The 18,784-nt window shown below is 39.5% G+C and overlaps 1 protein-coding gene across 1 annotated transcript; it reads right to left on the bottom strand.

Moving 5' to 3' along the window:
* Positions 1 to 15,103: 15,103 nt before the first annotated feature.
* Positions 15,104 to 18,516, bottom strand: KCNRG (potassium channel regulator). Its single transcript, XM_009586193.1, has 2 exons — positions 17,464 to 18,516; positions 15,104 to 15,356 (listed from the first exon to the last, which is right to left on the bottom strand). Exons 1-2 carry the CDS (start codon positions 18,039 to 18,041, stop codon positions 15,104 to 15,106), a joined length of 831 nt encoding a protein of 276 aa, XP_009584488.1. The 5' UTR covers positions 18,042 to 18,516.
* Positions 18,517 to 18,784: the final 268 nt, after the last annotated feature.

Genomic DNA, 18,784 nt, shown 5'->3' with positions numbered 1-18,784 from the left:
ACACTTAATTTCTTATGTACAGTGGTAAACAGTGCATCTTTAAAAATCTGAAGTGACTTACACCTATGTGTTTAGGACTTCTACAGGCCATTGTTCTTCAAATTTCAAAAGCAGTTTTCTCAGTACTGCATATGGCACACTTTACTGAGTGAGAGTAGTTCTGTATTTGATATTCAGATATAGAGATCTGAAAATATTTCAGCTTTTCCCTTAATCATGGTATCTTGTTAAGTACTGGGGGAAGTCTCTCCTAATCAGGTAGCAATACTAGCAGTAATGATTGAAATTTGAAATGTTTAGACTCCCTTTATGTTCTTCGTCACCACCTCCTGTCACAGAAGTCACAAGAAATGATTGATAGAAATATATCCGAAGTGGTGAGCTACTATTTTATCACAGCTTAACTTGAAGCAGAGCAGCAATTTTTCATTTAAAACAAACAAAAAATTTTAAAACTTATTTGAAGGAAAACTTATGTCTGAGATATATGTGACTCTCCTTTCTAAGGTGGCAGTTGTAAGTGTGTATCAGAAGAAAATGTTAAACTATAAACAGAAATAAGAAAAAATTATGGAGAAAATGCAATGGCACGAGTGACATTGTTCATCTTTCTGTGAGGGGGGCTAATATCACTGGGGTATTACTTTTTCGCTCTAAATTAAACGGTTTATTTCTGTTGGAAGTTATTTCATGGCTCTCAGGTGCAACAACTCTATTTTTTCCAAATTTGATTCACTTTTAATAGCTCTCTGTTAATAAATCCAATGAAATTTATCTAATATTGCTTCTGTCTCTTAATGTAAAATTTGAACCCTATGTATGTTCAAAAGTCTGAAATTAACAACTTAATTATAGCATTTATCCAGTTTGAATCTTCAATCTTAAGTACACAGTGCTGAGTAGCTAGAGGCTGACTTACTTAGGTTTTGTTGAGAGATGGGAATAATATATCCATAATGTTTTCTTCTGCTGTTTATAGCCATAGGAGACAGCCATGGATAGAAAGTTTCACATTTCCCTACGGTTTTTGCAGGGCAAGCATGTGGCTTTATTACCTATAAAGGAACCTTCTGTCAGCAGCTTTTACACTTTTAAGTGGTTTTAAAAGTAAAACATTTTGGAATCTCTCATAAAATACTCCAAGAAAACTTAAGTATTATAAAATTTGAACTATATAAGGCATACATTATAGAATATAAAGTCTCAAATGTATACATTTTTAATATTTAATTGAAATAAAGGCAAAGGAAAAGCTTCAGGGATTATATTATTGGACCAGCTAGAATAGTCAACAATAATATATGACTATGGTTCTACAGTCCTGTGATTTTTAAGCCAGACATGTTTGGGTCTGACAGAGTCTTCCTGTTTCCTTCAATGTTAGCCTGGCTCTGATATTTCCATGGTGGTTTCACTGAATGACTTTGGGTTAGTTTTTAGTAAGCTCAGCCAGCTGAATGTGCTTGCTGTGTGAGCAACAGTGCTGGCATCAAGGAAAAGTTCCCTCTGCTCTTGAGAATGGCAGCCCAGTATTAAAGTGAATTTCCATTGCTTAAACCAATGTAAGGAATATTCAGGGCCTTATTCGTCCTTTCTTGATACTCCTACAGACAGACTTTGCCTATCTGCTCTTTAAATCGGTATCAAAGGGGCTAACAACATCTTGGTCTACCTCTTTCCTTCTACAGAAGATCTACATAGGTATCTACATAGGTAACCAACACAAAAATGCTTATATAGATATAGCTTCTTAGCTTATGGAAACAGCTGTGACACACTTTTCCAGTCATCAAGACAATGTGAAAGTCTCCCTCTTTTCCAATAAGCAATATCTGTTATTTTCAGACATACAATAAATATATAAACTATATTATCCATCTGTGTATAATGAAACTTCAGACACAAAAATAAGAAATTTCTAGTAGTATCAGACAAAGATGAAAAAGAGCTCTACTGTTTTGGAGGTATGAAATCTGTTAGATGACCTGTGCGACAACCAGTTTTAGGAAGCCTGTGTGGATGGTAGGTTGTACAGTCAGAAAAGGATTTCATTGCAGATTCGATAACATCATGTAGCCAGACAGCCCCCTGTTGGTTGTATTGTTGTGGAGGTTCTAGAAATGAATTGTGCTTGAATTCAGCAAGCTATTTTTTTCATTCTCATATCACAAATATAGAAAATGGAGAAAAAAAATTGTGTGCATTTGTAAAAATTACCTTTGAATCAAGTTTTATCCTTGTGTATGAGATAAATGTCAAAGCTTGGTTAAATAGAGTATCTGCACTCAGTTTCTTAATGTCTTATAGGAGCTTATTTTTGAAGAGCTGCAGTGAAAACGTAGAACAGTAGTTTGTCCTTGTGATCAAAACTTAAGACTAGCATACTTCAATATCACATTTACAGCCTGTCTAATGCAAATTATTTAGATAAACTTCTGTCAGTAATGCAGGTAATAGATTTTAAAACATAAAAGTTTGTAAGCTAGCAGTGAACTAGCCAGACATAGGCTTCAGCCTTATTTAATGACTGGGACTCTCTTACAGGCATGTCTATGAGAGCATCTGCTGTTTAACAAGGTACAGTCTTACCAAGAGGCTTGGGGGTTTTTTTATTCATGTTTGCTTTGCTTTAATCTCTTCTTCTGTATGTGGCTTAAGTTGCTACTAGTACAACTAGCTGCCTACTTCCAGTTTGTGTTTTCCCATGTGTTAAGACACCAAAAACCTTGTTCTTCAAAAGAAATAGGTGTCTAAAATATTGGAAAATTGAGGGACACTTATTAGGTATTTTGACCTTTTTTTTTTTAAGTGTTTGTAAAGGGAACCTAAAATCTGCCTTGTAATGGTCACTGTATATCCATGTGGTGATGGAGTGCTGTAGATACTTTATGAATGTATGCAAGCACTTATTTTCTAGAATCTGATGACATATCCGTGCTTAAAAGGCTCTATTTATGGTGGAAATAGGTGACTCAAAGGAACTTTCCAGGAAGAACTCTGTCTCAGAGGCACAGGTTCTTCTGCTCTGAGATAAACAATACAGAGGTGATCTCTTTCTGCATCAGGTATGGCCTAGCTTATAAAAGCTCATCTTCTTTTGAAGAATTTGATTTGTGGCTAAAAATCCATAGCTGTAACAGTAGTAGAGAAGCTAATTGTGAGAATTGGTCTTCTACTACAACACAGAACAGAAGACTAGCATGATGCTGAGAAAGCCAAAGTGCTTAAGACCTCTTTTTCTTTCTTCCCTTCCCCTTCGGTACATATTAAAAGATTGATAGTAATCAGATATCTTATAACAGTTGACAAAAACAACAGAGGGTAAGACTATGTGCTGTGATTGAAGAAGGGAAATGGGAAAGACAGGGACAGACCAAATTGTTGCTTAAAAATTGTCATGACCTACTAAAATCCATCAGAAGAGTTTAAGAAACTGGCCGAAGCAATCTCAAGGTGAGGGGACTCTCCCAAGAAACAGAAAACCTGGGTTTCAGGTTCTTCAGAAGCCCCACAGGATTCAAGTTCACATCTCCTGCTTCCCAAAAAGTGCCCAGTGGAAGTTGCCCACAGATGTTCCCCATCTTTCTTGTTAAATCAAGGATATCTGAAAAAAAAGAATAGAAGTCACGAAACGGTTTTGTTCAAAGCTTGTTGGTGATAACTATTACCGCTAGCAGATGAAAGCAAGCTGCAGGTAGGATTTCAAAGGGTAGTGGAATTTGCTTTTATTGGACTAACTGTGCAGTTCCTTGCAAGTTCCATATTCTTTTCCTAAGATGTTTCCTGAAGTAACAGTAAAATGAGTGTACAGTAAATATAAGTACCCATTAAAGCTCACTAAAGGAATACCTTATGTTTCCAGCAGATGAACACTGAGATAACTGAATATTTGTGAATTGCATCACAGACCTCTATTATGCCAAAGTTCTGTTTTTTATTGCTAAAGGGAGCACCAGTAAAGGTGGCTTTAAACTGCTTTATGCTCCTACTTTCTCTAAAGCTGCTGAAGAGGGAAAGCAGGGAGCAACTAGCAGTGTTAAAGAATTTCATGGCTGTTCAACAACCAGCAAGGGGATTCACATCTTCCCTCCTTCACCCTACCGTCAATTATTTTCTTTTTTTTTTTTTTTTAATGTTTGAAGAGGCACTTTTTTTTTTTCTTTCTTCCTTCCAGAAAGGTTTACAATCTCCCTCCCAAGTTAGTGGAATTGATAAAAGCCTGTTCTGGGTGGAAGAAGATTCAAATAACTTACCCTGTTTAGAAAAATCACAACATTTTTCCTCCTCTGGGGAGTGGTTACGTACTCCATTTCCAAATTAGGATTAAACTTTAGGACTTCCTCGAGGCTCTTGGAGTATCTGTAATCTTTATTTTGTTCAAGCAATTCTAGTAACTTAGAACCTACAGGTTACTTGCAGAGCTGTGATATTGTGAACCCATTATTTTATGCTTATTCAAGCATAAAGTAGGTAGCCTGAGAAAGGCACTATCTTACACTGTGAAAGTATCCTCAGTCAGTTACCTCTAAAACCGCACCTTTTTCTCCTTAGCTATGAGCAGTTGTCCAGAGCAGTGGATATTTTTAATGGTAATTGACATATTCTTAACTGTATCTCTATTTTTTCATATTTATTTCAGAGTTCTCGTAAAAATAGTATCTGGTCCTGGTGATTTATAGTGTTTGAGTTTCTCAGGCTGCCAATAGGCTCTTCTTTTGAGATGTCTCGGCATGGTGAAACTACCCTGATTCCCCATAAAGCATGTCCTTGGGATAGGAATTTCTCTGTCACCCTCTATATTAAAACCAAATAATTTATATTGAGTTTCTTTTCCTTTGCCAGTTTCTTTCATCTTCCTCTTGGCACTACATAGGCAAAACAAAAAAAACCTCCTGGATTCAAATATCTTTAAGAATACTTGGAATTCTTCTCCATGTGTGTTTGCGCGTTTGGGCGCATTTGGCACCGCATGCAGCCATTGGTGTGCGTCTGATGCATCTGTGCATCCGATATTCTCGTACGGGAGAACGTTGTTCAGCAGCACCTGCGAAAGCAATAACTCTGTGTCTTTGTGCAAGAGCAGTGTTAATCCTGCCATCCTCTTGTTCTAGCCCCGTGGCTATAGAGCTTGTCATTAGCCAATGATAATACCAGGTAGTCTTTTATTATTCACTAATTTATAATTATATTAACACTTAAATAGCTGTTAAGATTGGGTTTAGTTTTAGAAATTGTAGCATTTCTGTTATTTTTCTGTTGGAGAAGCTGCTTTAGCCTAGGGGGAATTCTGTATCCATGCATACCCCATGAATGAGCACGACCTCCCTAGCATTCACTTACTGTGTAATGTAGTGATGTCATTAAAGACTATCCGCATAAGATACATTTTACTTGGCTTGATGAGCATCACATGAATCTTCTAAGAAGATTGCTTCTGAGAAAGCAAAACATCTTGCTTCAAGATGTCACAAGTGATACAGGCACCTGGCCTCTGGTTCTAGTTTGCCTGAGCAGAAACACTGAGAAAGACCAGAACTCTTTTGCTGTTCCCACTTCTTGCCCTAGGCTGTCAGCAAGTCTCCTAACATGGCTAGACCTTGATTAGAGGGTGACAAGGAACAGAACATTTGCAAAACAGATCCTGATTTTCTCCTACATAAATTCTTCTGAAGTTAAGCATAGCTCAAACCTGGGAACACCAGGCTGTCCGATGGTGCAGAGTTAGAATTACCTTGGCTACTTCGTGGTATGTGGTCTGCAGTCCTTGGGTCCCTCAGCAGCCATGATGCTAGCGCAGAAATCTGTATCAATGACACCAAAATTAATTTTGACAAGGTTGAATCACCTTTGGATCCTTCAGCTGAAAGCAGACAGCAATCCAGCACTCCTGTCAAGTCAGGCTCAGAATCACCCCTTATAAGGCCCCATGGATGTCCAGCCTTCAGTATTGATTCAACCATTCTCTACTCTGCTGGTACTGAGAGATCATTTTCTATAAGTTTCCAGCATCCTGTAGGACTAGTTCCATAGAAAATATTCCTGTGCTCAGTCAGAATCAGAAGAGGACTGAAAGGTTCTTCTGTAAGAAGACAGCTGGACGTTCTATGTTAGGTAGAGATGTCAGGTGTGGCTCACACTAGGGTAGCTTATAGAGACGGGAACTTCCTGCATTTTTCTGCATCTCTACATTCTCATCAACATTTCTTAAACGCCAAGGGTCCTCGAGATGCCATCCAGACCTTCACCTTCACCCTTCAAAGCAAGTTGCTATGTCACCAGCTATCAGAGTACTGTCCATGTCCACGTTTCATTCTCTGTTTCTCACTACAAGGCAGCTCGTGACTCATTACCTGCATCCAATGCCTTCAAAGATCCAACTGGCAGGACAGTTTTACCAAATACCAAAACCATTACTAAATGCCATCAGACTAGAACATTGTTTCAGGACAGCCTTCTTTGGAAGGAAAGCTGTCTCCAGTAACAGCAAAAATTGACACTTAGAGCAAAAAGAAGATGAAGTTTTATCTCTGCTGCAGAAGAAGCTACCTTCCCAAAATGAAGGTCCCAGACTACGAAGCCGTATGAGCTAAATAGTGTATTATTAATTAATATTTGCAAATACTAATTTAAAATTGTAAGAATTGCCACAGACATCTAGAGAGGAATTTAGATATGGTGCTGTAGAGACCATTTAAGCAAAAACAACTTTTCCAGAGATGGACATCTTTATAAAGACAACTTCTTTATGGGTTTTCTGAAGTACGAGCAGCTATTCAATGCTTTGTGGTCTGTTTGTATAGACAAGGTTGTGCACACTATTCTTGGGTCCCCAAGAGAGTAAACACCAGTTCCCAAGCACGGGCATCACAGAGCACAGGCTTTCCAACCATACAGACCTACGTGTCATCCAGTAAAGCAGCACAAGACTTAAAGAGGGAAAAAAAACAACCCAAACTTCCTTGTGTGTAGCAGTTCACCTGCTTCTTTCATCAATGTGGCAGTGTCTGACTGTTTGATCTGGAACATTTGGGATGTTCCACCTTTTCCTCTCAACCATGGAAGTGGTTTTATAACAGGTTAGTGCCTATCAACCGCCACAGAGACAGGCTTGTGTATTCTATTTTAGTCACTCATTGACTCCATTCTGTCCCAGGGCGTTTTAATGAGAGCATGTTAGATCGTTAGTAACATCACTTCTTTTCCTATGGAAAAGAGATCCCACTTTATCTTTTTAAAAGGGAGGGGAAAAGGTGGTAATGACTCAATTCCAGTGCGGTCTTCGCTTTGGCTGTCCCAGATCTCAAGAGATGTGAATATATACCTCTGAAAGATCAGTTATGGAGTAATGCTTTCAGCTAGCAGTTTTTCATCACCAGGTTAAAATGCCCTGCTCCAAGTTTTCAAAACAGTTACTTCCACATTGTTATCCACCCAACCTGAAAGAGCTGTGTGGTCTTTGTAGGAGGAGTCATTGCTTCCAGTAGAAGATCTGCGTGCTTGTCACCACTTGTTTCAGAACAGAAATCCACATCTTCATATCCTGAACGCTCTGGATGTGAACTCCTAAGAACTGTCATTAGATCCTCCACTCATGGCTATATCTCGGCGCTGGGAGTAGACGAGAAGTCAGTATAGATCCCTCCACAGAATACAGATGATCAAAACTATAGCAGACTGATGTTCCATTAGCCTCGTACAATTTCACATGATGTTCAGCGTTTCTATTCAATCTCAAAGCCTACTTCAGAAGTTCAGTGAGAAGAGCGTGCATCAGGCTTCCAATAGCTAAGCACAAGAGACTGCTATAGCACAGCTTATAGGGCAAACTATAGCCAACGGAGCAGATGCACAAGTGTCCCTGTACCTGTTAGTGCATTTTCCAGCCAAGGTTCTGCAGAGAATCTCTGAAATGAAAGATGAGTCTAGCAAAAAGATGATATTTTGCCCATCCTTTTCCGCATGTATCCATAGAGATTTCGGGACTGTGTATGAACACCAGTGAACTCTGGATTGCCGTATCACACTCCAATTGTCAAAAAAACCTCTTACTGAATAACAGCAGAAAACATTGCTAGCCTAACCAAAGATGGCAGAAGGATCTCAGTTACATCAGGAGCCATGCAGTTACAATTTTTCGTTTACATGGTTGACATGGCCATATTAATCATTAAGCCATTAACGTGTTCCAGGGATCCACAGTTTACTGAGGCATCTTTAGAAGGTAATATTTTGAACAATCATAGGTAGCAAAGGAAAATTATATGGCTTAAGGATGGATTTGCAAACGGGGAAAACATAACATAAACCAGTCTGTTCCAGAAGATACATTTCCAGTTTATGGAAAATTAGGAACTAACTTACTAATAGGGTTACTGCTCACCATACTGCAACTGGAATTGAAACAAAGGCCACCAACAGGACGTATCCAGTAATTATCCAGGAGGCTTATGACCCCAGCGCTGCCAAAGCAGTGCTGGTATTTTGATCTGCAGAGTTTGTCTATTCGGCCACCAAAAGCTTAGCTTCTGTTTCCAGATGTGAGGTATCAACATGACTAACCCATCTTATGTCTGGGTCCTGCAATGTTTCACTTCATAGCGCAGATGCAGAACTGACCTCCAAGAGAGAAATGTTGTTCTTCAGGTATAAAACTATTGTTGTAAGATGTCCTGCAGATCCACTTACCTAACATACTGGAAAAAAATAAAACCTCCCTATAGTCTCATGAATGTTTAAGTCTCCCATCTAAGTCATTCTGTGCCTTTTCCACATTCCTTTAGCAGCTATCACCCACCCATTCATTCACGCCTGTAAGATCTTCTGCTTTTCCGTGTCCGGTGGCATTGAAATTTCTGACAACTCTGTTAACTGTCCTCCCTTCAATACAATAAGTTGTGTCTCTTTGGTCCCACAAAGGCAGCGACTCTTTCCAGCTGAATTTTATTCCTTAACGCCCTCTCTGTAATGAGAAAGAAGTGAGTTTGCTTTCTTCTGTGGATCTCTGCTTGCCCTTATCACGTAGCCTTTTCCTCTATTCCACCAGTGACCAGGCCGAGGAGCAAGCTGAAGACATAGTAAAAAGATGCAAAGATTAAAGGACAGAAGGATCAGCATGCCTTCTGTTTATTGTTGAATACAACATTGTAAATAAAACGGTATGTCAGCAATTATTTTATTACTCAGTTTAGTTATCACTGGGGAACAAAAACAAAAACCATAGACCAATCTTTTCAGAAGGCCCTCAATGAAAGCTACAAACTGCCTTTGAAATTCAAAGAAAATTGAGTTCCTGACTCCAAAGTACTAGTAAAACCCGAGACTTGATGTTTCCAATCTATTGCCTTTTTTTCCAATGGGGATGGAACAATGTTGCAACGTTTAATTCTTCACAGTTTCAGCAAGCACTCAGCTGACTGGTGTAGCAGAAACTTGCTTAGAAAGCAAAGCCCTAAATTCATTCTCTAAAGTAGACTTGTACACATTACTCTTTCCAACCTTTAGGGCTACATTCATCATCTTTCTGACCAGAAAGAAGCCACCAATTACTGAACCATTGCATTAGAATGGAAACAGAGTAGAAATGGAGGAAGGATTCTTGGAAAAATTTACACATCAGATCACACCTCAGGGGGTTATTTCAGCAGAAACTACACGATGGTCTAGAAAACCGACATTCCCTTTTTTTTTTAATAGAAGTCAGATTTATTTGTATTTTATGCGATGACTAGTGATTTACATCCCACCCACCCATTTGAGAATATTCAGGGCTCCAGGCATATCTCCAGCCGGTTCCAGACTATTCAAATCATTGTTGGTCCATCCATTTACTAGTCACAACAAGGCCTTCTGTGACTAATTATGGCCTGACTGCAGCAGGAGAGGCAGCTTCAAAGAATGGGAATCTGCAGACGCACTAGCAGTTCCCTTGGTTCCCAAATTCTTTATTTATGTGGATTACATTGAGTTGACAGATTTAACTGGGCTGTTGAAGATATGGTCAAAGAAGCAGAGTCACTCCCTTCCCTTTTATTGTTTTCTGAAGACATAACAGTCATACGCATCTGTCACTAGAGAGAGGAAGTTCTCCATCACTGGACTTGATTTGGGCTTTTATACGCTGTTTCAGTAGCATCTGGGAATAGATCAATATAATATTTGGTAGGGAGTTGTATTTCCTCGTGATGCGCTGTAAATCTTTTATTGTAGATACTCCCACTGTTTATTGTTGAAAATCAATAAAAATAAACCTTGTAAAGTTAAAGCCTGGCAATGGTTCAGCACAAACCAGAGGGAAGGAGTAAGAGGCAATGAGTCCCCCTCCCCCTCTTGGATAGCTCCCAGCATGTTTCCCAATGAATATTCAATAACACTTTCCAGCAATCTGGGAACAAATTTAAAAAAAAAAAAAAATTCAAAGCTATGAAGACTTCGGTGTGATCTCAAACAGGACTTCTGATCCACTTTGGCAGCTTTCTGGTACTGAATTCAGCTGTGGATCAAAACGCAGTATCACCCAGATTGTGTGTTGGATATACCTTAGAATTTTCCCCTCCACAGACAGACAAAAGCACATCAGCCTTGCTAGCTCAGATTAAAGGAGTTATTTTTGAGCATTGGAAAACTGGAAACTAACCAAAATAGGTGGGAACAGCCCAATGTGGAGAAAAGTTTCTCCAAAGTCAGAACAGATTTTGAGATCTTTTTTGTCCCCCAAAGAGATAAGAAGGACATAAGAGAACTTCCCAGTATGTAAAGAAGCAGACAAAAAATTACTTAAAAGCACAAAAATGTAATCAATTACTATGAAAGGAAGTCAACATGGTGTAAGAACGGGGACAGAAAAAGTGTGGTGCCTCTGTCCTGTTGGGATATCCACAAGACTGTATTGATAAAGCCCCTGATAGTGTTGAATATAGAAATACAGGATGAAATCCAACTATAAAGGAGGGAAATAAGTAACATTATAAAATAAGAAAGAAAATAAGGAAAAAAAAAAAAAAGACAAATAAGGTGTTGTCTTTCCGAATCATCTGCCTTTTGCAAATCTAGCAGCAAGCTATCAGACGATCAAGCTATTTAAACAATCTACTTTTGCCATGTAAACTGCAGTCTGTGTAGGGCAGAGTGACGGTGTTTTCTTACCTTTTAGTTTCCTTTCCCTCTAGCGATTTTCCTGTTCTGGGAGTCTGCTTGTGTGTTAAAAAGCAGAAGAGAGCTCACTGCTCACCGTAAGTGAGGGAGAGGGCTGCCCCTCAGCACTACGGCAGGCAATTTCTAGCATCTCGGGCAGTGGAACAGTTTCCACATTTTTGCTGAATCCAAGGAAGAATAAAAAGGCAAATACAGCAGTAAGTTTACTGAAATCAGCAAATTTTGCACCTTCCCAGGAAAAAGGAATTCTCTTGAGAAAGTTGGCAATGACTGGAAGAAGTTGTCAGTGATCACAAATTCCAACTTCACTGGAAAAAAATGCCTAAACGTTTCAAAATCCCATTCCGATTTAATCAAAAATAGAGCTAGATGTGAGCGATCAGAGCTCCTGGTTCGGTCGTATGCAAAAGTCAACCAAGTCACCAACAATACGCTGTAGTCCGGCAGAGATCTTATTGTGAGATACTAGAGTTGACTTGCCTGCCAAGATTTGGGTGAAAGTACTCAGTTTAACACATAATCTGGTTTTGACCAGAAGGCTTTTAAAGTCACTCAGACTCATAGCTAACCTGGGCTCCCATCAGCCAAATTCACTTCTACTTGTACAGCCGTTATCTTCTGTGGAAATGCACCAGTGTGAACCACTCTGCTGACGACACACGACGCAGTCTGCTCTCTGCTGCATTGCTGCCTGTTCGGGACCTCAGAAGGGAAGGCACAGTAAAAATATTGGCAGCTACTTCTTCTATATAACTGCCTCAGTGCCTGCGGGATGCGCTGCATGCCACTCCAAAGAGGGCACAGAAAAATTGCCATCCTGGTTCAGCAACACTTTACAGTAACAGAAATAATCTTGCAAGGTGGAGGGCAGCAGCTACCCAGGCCAGCTGAAGATCCTCCTAGTAAATTGATGCTATTTTTATATTCATTTGTCTGCAAACGAACATACTTTCACCCCTTCCTCTGTGATTACTGCCATTTAGTTGTAGCTTGAAGCTACACCACCTGTAGCAACCATCGCTGCTTCCACTTTCCGTATAAAGAAATCCAGGAAGGTGCTTTCCTTTGAAGAACCAGCTTAATACCAAATTATCTTCAATTAAAAGTCATGGTTATCCTACTGGTCTCAGTCAGACACTTTCACCAAATTTCTATGAGGTTACTGACACACACACATGCTCTCAAACTTATTTAGGCAACTAGCAGTTAAAAAAAACCCAAACCAAGAGCATTGTGTAAGGGCCTAGTCACGTTCCCTGCAGGTGCACAAGTGACAGAAGGTGACACTTCTCAGTTCAGTGCGAAGTAAGAATAAATGCTAGAAGAACTTTGGGAATCCAAACTTGCTGACAGTCACGTGCTTCACTTCAAAAAGACGCACAGTCTCACAGCGAGCCGTTACACGAGGTCAAGGTAAAGCATGTATGGTTCTTTACAGGACAGGGACTTGCACTGGTGTGTTTTTCCCAAGCCAAAATATTACATTCATAGAATGATGTTTGTGCTGCACAAAAATTAACCCACGAAGGGAACCAGAAAGTGTTCAGCACTAGCCCATCACAAGTTGTTACTGAAATGGTTGTACTGAATATTCATTTTGCCAAAGCCATGGAGCATGAGTGATGGCACAGGTTAAAACCCCAGGGCTTTTTAAAACTGGAAATATTTTGTATTTTCTTTCACTTTATTTAAAAAAAAGTAATCCAAACTTCAATTTTCAAAGTGGGTGCAAGGAAAATAAACTCACTACTTCTGCGGTAGGTGAAGTAGACTAATTTTGTTACTACAAGGGGTTCTGAAACTGGTCTCAGTTTACACTGCTGCTATCAGCCATCATTGAAGGCGTGATGTTTAAATACAGCCTCAAGTCCTTTTTTTTTTCCTTTCCCTGTAAAAAGTTGTCACTTTTGTCTTGTATTTCTTGCTATTATTGGCAAGTCTCTTCACCAACAATATTCACAGTCACTGACTCACTCAATACTCATCATTATTGGTTTCAGTTTTATCCCAATTTGAGGAATGGGAACTTTTCTGGAAGGTCAGTACATGGACCTCAAAATGAACTTAGAAAACAAGTAGCGTTGTCTTTGTAGTACAGCAACCTGTCGGGACAGTCATCCCATACAGCTTGTCTGCTGTGTCACCCGAATGCTGCCATCAGCAGTCTGACCTCAAAGTCCACCATGATAGGCCTTCTGACACAGACCTTCACAGAAGGTCTTCACAGAATCATAGAACAGGCCAGGCTGGAAGGGACCTCAAAAGATCATCTGGTCCCACCTTTCGTAGGAAAGGGAGCCTAGGTGAGATTATCTAGCACCCTGTCCAGCCGCATCTTGAAAACCTCCAGCGATGGGGATTCCACCACATCCCTGGGGAGGTTGTTGCAGTGAATGATGGTTCTCACTGTAAAAAAGGTCTTATATCAAGACAAATACGAACATATTGACATTATTGACAAAAAAATCTCATTTGAACTGAAAGCATCCACTCTTACGTTCCTCAACTTTTATTACATTATATAATCTGTAAGCAGCTTAGGAGATGTCATCCCATAATCACGTTATTCTCAACCCAGAAAGCTCTAGAACAAGCAAAGAGGACCTCACTGTTGCCACTGAACTTGTGTCAAGCTAAAATGTTCTACAGTGGTAGCAAAAGAAAAGAGATGTCCGATAGTGGCACCACCAGTCTGGGAAGATCCATTTCATTGAAACTCCTAAGGGCAAGAAACAGACGGGTGATTCCCACCCCCTCCCCCACTTTTAAGTGCTGCAAATAAAATAATAAATTCACATTTTAAAGCTAGTGAAAAGCCAGATCTAATTAGTCAGCCAAGAAAGCCCAAACGAGCTCTACTTGGCTGTTTGTAACTTTGGAAAGAGGGTGTTTTATCAACAACAAAAGTCCGATTCAAATAAGGAATCCTTGAAGTTATTGCTATCTTCTTTCCCTGCCTTGAAGGCAGGACAAAAGATTCTTAATTTATAAGGCCTCATTAACCTACCTCTCCTGGTACCTGAGCTAATTTTGGCATCTTTACAAAGCATTGTACAGGGCTAACATTCCCAAGGCTTTTAAAGCCACTTCTGCCAAGCCTTCCTCCTAAATATGTTTTGCATTTAACAAGCATTAAGAAATCTTTTGTACCATTTTGTTTAAAATAGTACTAACTCTTCTATCTGAAGGACTGTTTGTCACTTTTTCATTCTTTTTATAGTTAAAGCTCTAAAAATTAACTGACCCTTTGTTCACAAAGACCTTTATCATTTAATTCTCAGCACTGACAAAGAGCTTAATGCCTTCGGAGAGGGAGGAGAGGACAGAGGAGTATTCTGCAAGAGACAGTAACACGTTATTTCATGGACACTTGCGGTGGCTTCACAAAGCCACTTTCTCATGTCTGGAGCCGCACGGCAATACAACTTGGGATGTTTCCGTTACGTTGCTTTCAGCTAACTGCAAGAGAATCCGTGTACGTGTATCTTTTGACAATAGAAGCAATATTCAATCGTTGAGGTTTGCATTCCTCCTGCAGCCAAACTGTTAGGATGACAGTTGTGTCAAGCTGTTATTTCTTCATGTATTATCAAGTATTTAAAATCTACTTACAGATTAGCACAGAACATAAAAACAATTTTCTAGAAGGAATGGCTGATTTTTTGTGAGTCCTAATACAAATTTTAGCCACAGAGAAAAACAAAAACCACCCTTGAAAATGCTGGAATCTGGTCCACAAAACCAGTATTGAATCTGTGGTTCTTTTATTTAGTTGAAGAGGGTGGAGCGGTAAAAGGCAGGAAAGCAATTTTTTTTTCCAAATACTTGAAAAAAAAAAAATTGTTTGTTTGTTACTTCCCTCAATAGTTGCAGTTTCAAACAAGCCAACAAAAAAAGGCCACTAGTGCTGACACACCCCTCTTCCACCTTCAAAAGATGAAAGGAAAAGCCTTTATTTCCCTTTCTGCACTTGGCTTCTCTTTGCCTGTGCTACTCCGGAGCTCCCTGGGGTTTGGTTCACTGTGACGGTAAGGCCTGCTCCCCTCTTCATCCTTTCAAAACTGTAGCATTCGATTTTTTCTTCATCGGAGACTGTCCTGGTGCTTATGAGGCGAAATCCATCTTTGAGTAAAGTGTCAAGCAGCAGGCCTAGCACATTAGTACCGTTAATCAGCTTTCTATTGTCAGGCTTTATGGAAACATACCTAAAATAAGAAAAAAGCAGTTATAACACACTTTAATTACTTCCTGAAGGATGGAATCAATTTTTTTTTAAAACAAACCAGGTCCTCAGACGGTGCAGGTCAGCACAGTTGCACGGGTTTAAAGTAACCAAGGTTCCGGATATATTTTTCTTTCCCTCATTATAAGAACAGTAATTCTCAGTTCATCCAGCTACACGTTGGGGAAGAAGCACTTCTCTTTCACCCCCACTCCAAAACTTACTTTCTTATGCAATACATGTGATAACCTCCATCTCATTTAATTTAATGGAGGAGAGGTGAATGGCATGCTCTATACAATGCTGCAACCGTTTTTCAGGTAAGAGTAAATGATTCCCTCATTATAAGAACAGTAATTCTCAGTTCATCCAGCTACACGTTGGGGAAGAAGCACTTCTCTTTCACCCCCACTCCAAAACTTACTTTCTTATGCAATACATGTGATAACCTCCATCTCATTTAATTTAATGGAGGAGAGGTGAATGGCATGCTCTATACAATGCTGCAACCGTTTTTCAGGTAAGAGTAAATGATGGAAAGGACAGTGAAGTCACATTCACCCCAACAGCATCACTTTTCATTACACGGGATCTCTCTCTACAAACAGTGACATTTATTGCAAAGTTACCTTGTACAGCAGGTCTTGTGGTAACAAGTATGAAAATCATTTTCACATTGCCTCAAATGATTTTACTTGATATAAAGTACAGTTTAAGAATCTATCCAGACTTTGCGAGGAACAGAAGTCAGGTAAAAATACTATTACAAAATACATAAGCTGACAGGGGTGAAACTGTTCCACAGTTCACAGGAAAGTACACCAAACATTCATGGAAAGCACAAAAAAGGCAGAAGAGTCCATGTCACTACAAAGACTAAGTCGACAAAAATTCAGCAGGCAACTTAATCAAACTTGACTTGTTTCATTACTCAAGATAAGCTTTTCTATTGATCTGCAGAAGAAAATTTTTACCAAGTCTGAAGAAATAAAGGAAAGAATCAGGAATATTTTCCCCACTATTTAAGTTGCCATAACCTACTCAACAAATTGTTAGTCTATTAAAATCAGTAATACATTATAAAGTTGAGGTTTGGCACATAAATATGCTGCTTCGCAAATGCAAAGTAGTTTTTCTTCTACTTGCTTGGCTAAAGAAAGCTAGAAGAAAGATAAACTTTATTCTTTTTTTTTTAAATCATCAAAAGACTGCTGCGTTGATTCATATATTCAGAGAGAATAACCCTTTTGGAAGTATTTCAATGAAATTTCCATAAAATTCCAGATGTTCTAACAGCCACAGAGGACAAATTAAGTTACATTTTCTTATACAGTAAGAACACGTCTCCATACAATAGAGATATCCAGCAAAAGCTTTTTTAAAAAAAATGTAAGTTGTAATTAGAATACGATACTCCTATCACAAAAATCACTGATATACAGTAATCTTAATAAAAACAGAACCTGGCTCTGAATTCAAAGAAAACCCACTGTGTAGCATATAGTTAATAACCTACCCCTTGTCCCTCCCCCCAATAAAAGGCTCTACAAAAACTTTCCAGTCCCTGAATTGTAATCTTAGTTCTACTGGTGTTTTCAACCCTGTTTAGGCATTCTTTTTTTCCTCTTTTCTATATGAAAGTCTTTTGGACCATGAGCTACTGGAGATTTTAGGCTTCTCCAGTAGTTCACTCCTTATTTATTTTGTTTCCTTTGCTTCATTTTACTCTGTGTTTTTCAAGTCTTCTAGAACATCATTGATGCCATGAAATTCTAAAGCCTGGGAGAGCAAGTGAGGAGGAAAGAGCAGAGCGAGAGAAAGACCCAACAGAACTCAAAAACAAGCATCAAGAACAGTATTTTAGAAAGTTGAAGAACAGGCAAATCAGTGTAACAGAAATTAAACTGGGTATTTCAGAACTAGAAAAAGATAACATTAAACTAGCAGAAAGAAGGAAACATATTTATTTTCTCTCAGACAGCTGTCCGATAGTTTCTTTAAAATGGGCTTTGCTAGCACGTAGCATGTACTTCATGAACTAGAAGTCCCGAAGACATTTCCATAATGAGAAATCACACTAGGGAGAGTACCTGGCCACAAACTGGTCACCAGCAGAGTAGTCAGTACCACACTGAAAAGTCATGTCGTGATGAGAAGGTCTTTCCAAAGGAAGTGGAACGAGTGGTTTCTGAGAAGGAAAAGGGGTGTTCCAGCTCTGTCTTGACTGCTGCCCTGTAAACACAGTGATCTGTTCAGCTAGTGTCTCAACAGTGGTACTGCAGGAACCAAAGATCCGGAAAAAGGACGGCATCTCTTGGAAGGAAAAGTGCACTTCCAAGATCTCCAGCCTCGGCTTTAGCAAGTGTTCCTGGCTCAGGAGGTCAGCCAGAGGGTAGAGCCCATAGAATTCTGCTTCTCTCTGCAGCCTCTGATAGTCTGAGAAATCAGTAGGTAAGGAGACCTGAAGAGTCCTCAAGAAGTCCAAGATGTAACTAAACAAAGTTCCATCTCTGTCCACAAAAAACTCTCCATTCACCAGTTTAAATTCCCGGTCATCATCCTTCAACATCCGTGCTAGCCTGGACTCAGGGAACTGCTGCAAGGTAGAAGCCCGGGTTACAAATCTCACACCTCCCACGCTCAGAACGACCAGCTCTTGGTTACTCATCACTATCTCAGCCACTCAAGAATTGTAACTCTCTGATCTACGTGTTTGTGACTTGATCTTTCCTAAACGGCAAGGCATCTGCAGCTGCAAGAACCATTCAGTGCTTTCAGCAAGTGTTTGGAGTGAGGTGTGGAGCAGCAACAGGATTCCCAGGCAACAAAGATGTAAATATCATGTACAATAGTTTTGTTTGCAGGGTTTGGTTGCTTGGAAACTTTGATTCTTGGAATTTAATGTTTTATTTTTGAAATTAACAGCTTGCAAGGACTACTGGAAGACAGTGAATTGACCGTGACAACTTATTAAACCTTGAGAGAGGCCAATGAATATCCCCAAAGTATGGCACACATTATATTTGTTTCCCGGAAATGTCAACTAAATGTTTTCATTCTATATAATGCTGTTCATAGGACCACTGCAAAAAGAGGTTAGATGTGCTTCAAGCAATATATTTCAGTGTCATGTGCTCTTAAAGAAGGGCACTTCAGAGAACTCAAGCTTACAGTTCACTTTAAATCATGGCCAAGTCAATACACTCAGAAAATTCAACTAATTCCTGAAACAAGGTACACAAAAATACAATGCTAAAGCACTTCCAAACACCAACAACATCCATGCTCCTGACACGTTACGCACTCCGTTCCAAGGAATCATCCCATCATTTTTCTTGGCTTTTGGAATTACAATCTGGAGAGATAGAGAAGGACAGGAGAGAAACTGCTCTACCTGCCACCTTTGCAGGG

The sequence above is a fragment of the Fulmarus glacialis genome, unplaced genomic scaffold, assembly GCF_000690835.1.
Source record: "Fulmarus glacialis isolate BGI_N327 unplaced genomic scaffold, ASM69083v1 scaffold38209, whole genome shotgun sequence".
In the NCBI taxonomy this organism is placed as follows: Eukaryota; Metazoa; Chordata; class Aves; order Procellariiformes; family Procellariidae; genus Fulmarus; species Fulmarus glacialis.
This window is presented reverse-complemented; position numbering and strand designations above follow the sequence as displayed.